General features: G+C 28.1%; 1 protein-coding gene across 1 annotated transcript; it reads right to left on the reverse strand.

Annotated features, from left to right (window-relative positions):
* Positions 1-5,867: 5,867 nt before the first annotated feature.
* Positions 5,868-7,985, reverse strand: LOC137001893 (DNA-directed RNA polymerase II subunit RPB2-like; the record flags this gene model as incomplete). Its single annotated transcript, XM_067361082.1, has 4 exons — positions 7,869-7,985; positions 7,382-7,559; positions 7,132-7,246; positions 5,868-7,072 (listed from the first exon to the last, which is right to left on the reverse strand). Coding segments are annotated over exons 1-4 (1,615 nt in total), but the record flags the coding sequence as incomplete, so codon positions are not given.
* Positions 7,986-10,573: the final 2,588 nt, after the last annotated feature.

Genomic DNA, 10,573 nt, shown 5'->3' on the forward strand with positions numbered 1-10,573 from the left:
TTCATGAATTAAAGATAAATGTTTAATCTATTATACAAATAAATAAAAATATATGTATCATATTAAAATTAATATTTTTTCATGGTCTTCATATTAAAATTTGGCGTACGTACAGCCTTCTTGGCGTGCAATATACGCTTTAATTTATAATTTTGTATGTGCATTATAACGTGCACATATTCCAGGGTTAAATTACGAGCAACTAATCTTAGTCCTAGCCTCTCCATTCTAAAATAATGGATCAAAGAAATAGTTTTATTTCTTATAATTTTATGTAAAATATTCTTATATATGATTATATTTTTAATATTCTGCTATCGTTCTACTTATTTATAGACCTATTCATAATAAGCCTTGAAATTTTAACACACTAACAATATTAATTCAAAAGACTATTAGGCCAATACAAGTTGTCCGTGTTCAAATTTATATGTTGAATAATATGAATAATAATATGAATAATATGAAAAATTAAACGGCAAAGTCTGCAAAATGTCTTAAAAGTATATTTATTGTACCATTGTTCGATCCACTATTTTAATAAGACAAATTGGACTGACTCACCGATCGATGCGCAGCAGCGGAGTTGTTGTTCTGTTGATCTGCAAAGCTGATCTGTAACACAGAAAAGTAAATCGGTTAAAGCTGCATTCAAAATGATTAATATTTGTAAAATAATAATTGTGCACATTCAACTTTTTAACTTATTTATTTAAGCAAATATTTAATAAAAAATTTATTGAAAAAAAGGTTAATTATATCAAAAATTTCTAATAATTAAATATAAATATTAAACATTACAAATATTTCATTAAATATTTCTAATATTTTGTGCGCATTTTGCAAATAATAAATAACAAATAATTACTTACTTTAAAGTTGCTCCACCGGCGCCCGATGCTCCTCCTGAGCCTCCTCCTTCTCTCAGTGGTCCTTCGAAGCACTCACATTGAATCTCACGCGTTCGCGGCGCATGCATTGCTCGCATGCGTACCTGAATACGAAAATCGCGCGATACTTAAAACGGCACTCCCGACATCACAGGCGAATCGAACCGAATTGTCCAAGCTGTGACGTTACGCGCGAATTCCGTCCGCGTTTCAGACGACCACATTTACCAATTGGGGCACGATTCTCTCAAAACAGAAGGCAAAGATAAGCTCGAAGAAGATGAGGTGATTAGTCATCCAATCAACCGACTAGATACAAGACATCTGAAAAGCAATCGGTAGCGTTTGACTAACTCCGGTAGCCGTCCTCGACTACCTTCGACAGTCCGGCTATCTGTACAACTAGCGCGCTGCACGTAGAACCGAAGATTGCCCTGCCGTAGTGGAGATTTTATGATTGAAACCGACCTTTCCCTCCCCCGAGCCAAGCCTAAAGTCAAAAAAAATCGTGTCTCAATATTTGTCATACAGCAAAAATGCGTTCATCTATAGATTCGCTATAACTCTCGGCATTAACGGCACTCCCGACGCGCATTTTGTTACACTATACGACGGAACGAATATATTTTGTAGCACCGATTACGCGCACAAAGTTGATCTGTAAAATAAAAAAATAAATGCAGATTAGTGTTTGAAATAATTATAAATTAATATTTATAAAATAATTACTGCGCACATTAAACTTTATATTCGTTTATTTATGCATACGTCTAAACAAAGAATTAAAATTTTCAAAAATATATTTTTTGAATAAAGAAAAAAGTTTAATTAGTTGAATAATAATAAATATGTAAAATATTTCTAAGAATAGTGAATATCAACTATTGTAAATATTTTACTATATATTTAAAGTATTTTAAATATTTTATGTGCGCTACATTATATTAATATTTTATATGCAATATTTTATGCAAATAAGAAATAAGAAATAAATGATTAATTACGCAAACGTTGTCCCCCCGCGCTCGATGCTCTTCCTGAGTCCCCTCCTCTTCTCAGTTCTCGCAGTCCAAGGCACTCACTCGCGTTCGCGTCGCGTATATGAAAATCGCCCGATATTTTAAACGAGATTCCCGACGTGTACTTTGTCATTTTAAGACAAAGATGTAACTCAAATATTACATGTTTGACACTCTGCGCGACAGATTAAGACGGAAAAGCATGACATGGAAAACTGTGAGAAATAGTAAAGGTATTATTGAAAATAATAACGCGCCGATACGCCGATTTACCATTCGTATGAGTGCCGCCGTGCGAATAATAACGGTATAATAGGAAACACAAGGTCGCGCCGATTCCGACTTAAAGGAATGCGAGAAGTGGGGGGCAACAATGTTTACGCTGATACACGAACGTGCGCACGAGAGAGAGAGAAAGAGGATGTGCGCGCATACTAAGCGTAACGACGAAAACAACCCCAACGCTACGAGTCGGTTTCGAATAAATAAATGTTTGATAATTGCTCTGTTTCGAAACCGACTATCGGAAGAAAATTAACCCGTATACTTTATGCGAATTTACATCACGAATTTGACACGCTACGGTCCGCGAAACGAATACAAGTTAAACGTACTTTGTGCCGCGACACATCCATACATATAATTATAGTATAAAACGATATAAATTCAACGATTGATTCTACAATGTACACTCATAATATGTATGTTCCTACACATCACGTTTCACAGCTGAGATGAATGGACTGAAGGATATCGAGTACATTTTTGATTCTGGCAATGACTTGAAATGTTATCAATTTTGACAGCTTATAAATAGCTCGTGTTTCTACCGCTAGTATTGTTCCCATATTGTCATTTTTAAGCAGTAGAAAAGTTAAAAGTATATATTAATTTAATCCAAAAATATATTTTTTAACCAATCCAAAATTATTAATTTGCAGTTTGTAAAAGTTCATAAATAGCCTCGGAAACATTTTTTTCTTTTTTTATAAGATAGAAGAAGAGAGCAGAGTTGAACAGAGTAGTTTCCAATTATGTCGTAGGACAAGAGAAAATGACCGAATTCGCTCACCCTGGTTTTATTTCCGCGTGCTTTACACGTATTTCTACATTATTTCTTTTTCTTCTTCTCCTTTTAGTACACTTTGTTAGTGTGCCAGTAAATGAGTTCTTTTGACGATTTATTTTCGAAGCTTTTCTATTAAGTATTTACAGTTTCTATTTTGTTTTCTTTCAAGTAAATTTTTTTTCAATATTTGGATAATGTTTTGACCATATTCTATTTTCAATAACTTTTAATTTTATAATTAAACATATATATACCACATACATATGAGACATTATTGTCTCCACAAACTCATCTCTTTCTACTACACAAATATAGAAGCGCAGCAAATCATTTACTCGAAGAAGCCAGTCAATAAATAACGTTTTTGTAATAAATACGCAGCCACCTGGGACCTTTTGCTCCAAATAAACACGATCCATATCGAAATCCGGCCGGTACCGTCATGATGTTATCGTGATAATCGATGTGATAACTGCAAAAAAATGATCTCTTAGAATATAGGTATATTTTATTTTTATTAAATGAAAGAACTGAATAAATTAATAGGCTTGTTACTTAAAAATATACCAAATTTAAATAATGTAGATTATATTAGAAACAATTACAATTCATTAAAAAAATTACAAGAATATATTAAAATTGACAAGATAGTTCCAAAGATAAGTGAAATATCAGAAAATAATATACTTAAATAAATATGACATTAAGGATAATTGATAGTCATAAGAATATAAGAGAAATATTAAATGAGAATATTAATAAAAATTATGAACATGTAATTTTTCTAGATTGGGACGATACTGTTATAAGTACAAGTTCACTAAATAATTATAAGTTTGAATTTCGAAATCAAAGAGAAAAGTTTGATATAATTGAAACATTTAAAGCTTTTTATATATAAATGATTCGTGCCTTGCATTACATATATTGACATACAGACAGAATCCATACGATGTTCAAGGAGAAGCTACAGAATTAAAAATAATGGAATATTTAAAATCAGATTATAAATGTAGAAGGACAGATACATATAATAGAATAGGTCCTATAATTTCTGTAGACTATGGATGTCCTAAAATAAACGTAATTCAAGAAATCATTAATGAAGATTTTAATAAAATAACTAATAATGTTCTTTTATATTTTGTAGATAACTATAAAAATATAGTAGGATGTTTATTATCAAGTAAATACGAAGATAACATGTTTATCTATTTTTTTCCAGACTCAAATGAAGACCTAACAATATCAAGAAATATAAACAAAAAAGCTAAAGAAATATTAAAATATTTAAAATAAAAATATATTAAAATCTATTGAAATTTAGTACATTGTTTTACAATCATTCCTAAGATATTTTCAAATTCTTCTATTGTCATCTTTTCAAATTGATAACTTTCGTCTTTAAACTGTTTTAATTCAAAATTATCATTTTTGTATACTATATTATTGATTGATTTTATTTTTAGATTTTCCTTCGGATTTGGTATCAACATGAAATTTCTTCCTATAATATATTCCATTACTGCTGTAGTACTATCAATAGATTCGATCTTATCGTCATCTTTCTCTTTTTTTACAGGCTTAAAAAATTTCAAGTTAGAATTAACTTTAAAGAATATAACAATGGGTCTATTTTTTTCACTGAATACAGTCTTTTTACTTCTCACAATTCTTTTTTTCCTTTTGTATTGATTTGTTTGAGATATATTATATTTTTATTGTCTGTATTTCCAAAAATCAATGGGATATAATCCCCGTTAAATATATATTCAGAGATATGCTTTTCAGTTAACTGTTCCTGAGACAATTTAGCTTTGACTAAATTACTGTCGATAATAGCTGCCATTACAATATCCTTGCCACTAGGTTTAATACTTTCAAACTTATAGTTTTTAAAATTCTTCTTAAACTTAGGATTTTTCTTTATTTTATTAATAAAAGTCTTTACTATATCAAATTTATAACCTCCCTGTAGACATTCCGAATCTGATGTGTCGTCAACAGAATCTACAGAAAAAGAATTGATATAAAATATTCTTTTTTTTCTATCATTTTTTTTCTTTAATATGTTGCTTATCTTAATATCTTCAATTAAAATACTATCGTCTGATTCTGAAGTATATTCCTTCATAATTCTATTTAAATGCGAATATTTTTATAAAATCTTCTAGTAAAATTAGTTCCTATAGATTCGTTACTTGATTTGTATATAACACCAAATATATCATTATATCTCTCTTTAATATAAAATATTTTAATCTCTTTATCATCGTCAATATCTTTTTTAAATACCGTTTTTACTGATTTTTTTAGTGAATTTACTATTCCTTCCATTTTTTGCTTATCCATTAATATAAACGTATTATTTCCTATATTTAATATGTAATTAAACGAAAGTTCTCTCTCATAAAATATATTTAACTCGTGTGTTTTTGTATCTTTCTTTGACAAATTTGCCTTAGATGTTAATATAATAGGTTCTGGATATACGTTTTTTCCAAATTCTAAATTATTTAAGCCTGTAACTTTATCTATAAATACATAATATATATATTCAAAATCTTTACAATGTGTAATTATTTTATAACACGTGTTCAATTTCTCTTTTTCATAAGTCATATCCGTAATAGTATCTTTATTGTACATAATAGTACTCAGTTTATCTCTCATTATATCCCTTTATAATTTTAGTTTTTATTAATAAAATATCAATTAAATTATTTAGCAAATATTTATTAACTTCCATACTAAAAACAGTTCAATTTAATAATTTATATTTCATATTTTATTTAAACTATAAAAAATCGGGATACAATATTTTCTCTTTCACAATTTTTGGTATTATAATTTTTCCCCTGCAATTTAAAGATTGTAAGAATACTTTACATGCATATGTAAAATTAAACTTATTCAATTCTGGAGAGTAACCCAAATTTTCACATCTGGTACACTTCCATCTAGAATAGTCAGGATTACTCTCATGAGTTGCGAAATCTCCGCATCTAGTACATATAAACGATTCAATTCTGTCTTCCACTGAATCTGATAGTAAAGAGAGTAATACATCTGAAGCTCCATGGCACGCAATTCCGTCTCCCTCCATTTCTCCGAATCTTATTCCTCCTTGTCTTTTTTTTCCACTAGGTGCTTGAAGTAATTTTGTCTTCTTTCCTCTGTTTCTCACTGTTATTTTCTCAATAGCCATCTGAGTGAGTAATAGGTAATACTCCATACCCATAAAATGTTTATTTCCACCATCACATTTTATCAATTCGTGTGTATAAGGATTGTATAGATCAACCAAACAAGATGCCTTTTCATCATACTCCTCGTCTGTAAGATTATCATTATATCTCTTGTATCTATTTATTATTTGAGAATGATAAGAATCTAATCCTGTATTTGTCAAAGGTTGATAATTTATAAGTTTAATACTTCCCTCGTTGTCTCCGAAAGGATTCGAAGAATAACTACTGGTAAGTTTTATCTGATTGTAGAAATTAAATGTTTTCCTAGATATAATAGAAACGCTGTTTATAATTATATCCGGAGTTACCCCATTAATAGTATGAGGCAACATATCGTTATCAATAATACATCCTATAGTACCTTTTTGGGCTGCCTGGTTAGTCATTTTATCTCCTATCTCTTTATATCTGAAACTACTCAAGAGATATTTTATAACTATATTACTGTTTCTTTCTTTCCTTATTCGTTCTACTCTAACAGGATAATTTGTAGATAATCCATCTGACACATCAAACGATATATTTGACTTGATGTTGAAATTTTCAGCACTTTTAAATCTACAATCTATATGTTTGTGCATAGCATCATCTTTCTCAAGTATAGTTCCAATCCTAGTTCCAATCCTAGGGAGCCCGGTTGCTTCAAGTTTCTTGTGAGAATGAATCAATCTTGTAGGAAGAGGGGAATTTAAACCTAGAACAGGGACTTCTGATCTATACTTTGTGGTTGAAATCACGCTTAATTTTCCCGATTTGTAACAACTCGAGCTTAATATGATAGAATCTTCCAAATTCATAGCTTTCCATGACATAACAGCTACCATTAGATGAACTCCAAATCCTCTGTGGATTAAATTTGAAAGCTGCAAAGTATCGTTGGTTATACACATACAATTTCAAACGGAAGAGATAAATTCAATGTATTATCAAATTTATTGAAGTTGTCTCTAGACATTCCTGATAACGTATGCTTCTGTTGAGCGTCTCCCAATGTAACTCTTGCTCCTGCCATTCTCCCTATATCGGTTAGATAAGATGTTAAATGACTTACTTTTGATAATGACGATAAATCTATATAATTTATTTTTAATTTATCGTTATTGTTCATAGAATAAAACTTTTCTACGCTTGGACATATATTTGAATACAAACTTTGTTCGACGTCAATAAATTCTACAACATGCGGATATTTCTGCATGAATAAGTAAAAGTCATTAAGCACTTCTTTGTCGTTCATAATATCATTGTAATATTCTTGGCACACTATGGATCCTTTTTCTACTACCATAACAGGTCGTACCAACCTTTCTATTCCTAATGTAATTCTTATCTGTAAATACATATCATCTACAGGATAAAACAACAAGGTAACTTTGTCTCTTTTGTGCATTGGTATAACACTGATTCCAAAATCGTAAGACGAGAAACAATTTTCTCTCTTTAATTTTCTTAATTTCTTAACAAACGTCTTAACATATGTCTTACATATAGAATTTATATAAAATTCAGAGTGATCAACAATAGAGACAATAACTCCATTTTCAATATCAGTATGTTTTTTTGTATCGTCTTTAATAAACTTCTCTAATTCGTTAAAAATTTTTTCATGCAAACTTCTTGTATAATGCGTTACACTTACTCCGACATTCAAGGATTTTATGAGGCCAACATTTGGACCATGATCTGTTGTATTGCTAGGATCAAGCCATCCGTTTGTTGATGGATGAACATTTCTCATTTCTAAAGACTTACTCATTACGTCTCCAAAAAACGAGTACAATCTATCGAAGTAGATTTCTACCACGTTATAACATTTGTTGTTATAACATATTTTAATTGTTGCTTTATCCGACTCCATTTATTACAAATTATTTTATTCTTTATTATTAATTTCTTCAAATTCTTTTAAATATCTCTTGACATAATGTCTTAATTTTCTTTTTAAATGAGAATCTGTGTAATAGCAAAATGGTGTATTTATTATTGTTGATAATCCGTTTCTTTCTATATAATATATACTTTTATCATAAGATATGACAGCATATCTCTCTTTAGACAGAATATCACTTACAATTGAGTTTAAATTTTTTGAATCATATTTTCTTTTAAATGATTCAGTTATAACGTTGATATCTGTTAGAAAAACATAATGAACGGATGAACAATCAAATAAGTGATTTGTTTCATGAAGTAAAATTATATTACTTATACCTAAGTGTCTGCAATTTTGCAAGAGTCCTCCGTAATAGTCTTTATTTCTTTTTCCCAAATCATCCGATAATATTAAAATTTTTGATTTATTACATTTGTCTCTAATAAATTCTCCGATTTCATTTGCTTTTTCCTCAATTAAGTTTTTAGATTTTGATTTTTGTTCTAATTGTTGTCTAGTAAATATATGGTTTAAAGGTACATAAGGACTATAATTTTTTGCGTTATTTTCGTTATTTATGAAAAGAAAGACATAGTGAAATACATCTTTAAATTTTTCCAGCATATTGTTGGACAGTACTGTTTTTCCTGAACCAGATCCTCCTATTATAACTGAATTAAAACATCCTATCTCATCTATTTTTTTAATCATTTCGTTGAAATCAAACTCATCTCTTGTAAAGTTAAAATCAGGCATTGTAATTATTTACAGTATAAATATTTAAATAGTTAAATAATTTTTAATATGGATATTAAAAAATATTACGAAAATAAAATTTACAATGTATTATGTAACAAAAATAACTTTAGTGATATAAAAATGAAGATCACTACAATAATTAATAAAATTATTGACGATATATATGTAAATAAGTCTGTATCTAATTTATTCAGTGATAAATTTAGTGATTTTTACTTTGATAAGTACGAAAGAATAAAGCACTATTACAATTTAAATAATTATCTTTATTTAATAAATTCTGGTGGTTATGGAATAGTTTTAAGATGTGATAATAATTATTGTATTAAGTTGATATTTGAATATAACGAGGTTAGTTATACACACGAGTATGATATACCTATAACTATTAAAGAAAGATTAATAAAAAATAATCTTGGTAAGTACAACGAGTTTATATCTATTCCAGAGTTGCTTATAAAAGGTCTAGTTTGTAAAAATTTAAAACTTGTAATATCTATATATTCTTTCTTGATTATAACGTGCAAGAATGTACTCGAGAAAGATTTGGAATTGTCAAAGCTACAATCTGTGTCATTAGAAAAGCAGATATCTGATTTCAACTCTATATCAAATATATATAACAAATATAAGAACAACAGTAAGTTTTATATTGTATTTAGTAATTTATATAAAAAATATGTTAATGATCATATTAATATAGTTTTATTAAATAACTATAATAATTTAATGAAATTTTTGGATAATTATAGAGTTAATTTTAAAAAACCGTTGAAAGACAACATTTTAAAATCCAATGTATTGATAGAAAGATTAGCTTTGGAAACTTCAGATGGGTTGAGACTAGATAATTGTGGAGATATATCATCTTTTGGATCAAAAGCATACGAAAGAGATGTAGATTATTTGAGAATGTTGACGTTACAAGTTTTGTTGTTTGTGTTAAATGTTAATAAATGCTTTAAATTTTTCGTGCATAATGATTTGAAAATGAATAACATATTAGTATTTAATAAGGAATATCCTTTGATTATAGATTATAAGTACAAAAATAAAAGAATGTCTATAGAATTTTTTGAGAGATATATTTTTAAGTTGAATGATTTTGATTTTTCCAATTTTGACTCATATAATAATACTAAGATAGAACATAGTAAATTTGCAAACAATGATCATTGGATTTATGATGTACATTTTTTTGTACATTCTATGATAGTGTTTATAACTGAAGAGAAATTAATGAAGATAGACAGTGTATTATTTAATAATCTAAAAAAGTATTTTTTATTTGGATGTACAGTAAAAAAAATAAGATGTAATAATAAAAATTTAGAAAAAAAAGATTTATCATATTTGGAGGATTTTATTTTTGGTAGTATGATTTTTAGTAAGTGGATTAAAAATTCTAAATAAATGGAAAATAATAACGAACAACATGTAAATAATAAAGATAGCTACAAAAAAAATGGTAATTATTAAAAAGACGACAATTATAAAAATATATATACTGATAAACTTGATATCTTAAGTAAAATAGAAAAAAATATTTCTCCATTTTCGAAATTTGCTAACTACAACGAAGAAAGGATAGCAATAGGTAAATTATGTCAAAAATATCTTGTCAGAGAAGATTTAAATCTCATATATTCATGTTATACCACAGATTTGTTCAATGCAAGAATATTTACAAAAAATTACATGAGTAATATAAT

This window comes from Linepithema humile, unplaced genomic scaffold, assembly GCF_040581485.1.
Source record: "Linepithema humile isolate Giens D197 unplaced genomic scaffold, Lhum_UNIL_v1.0 unplaced_5, whole genome shotgun sequence".
In the NCBI taxonomy this organism is placed as follows: Eukaryota; Metazoa; Arthropoda; class Insecta; order Hymenoptera; family Formicidae; genus Linepithema; species Linepithema humile.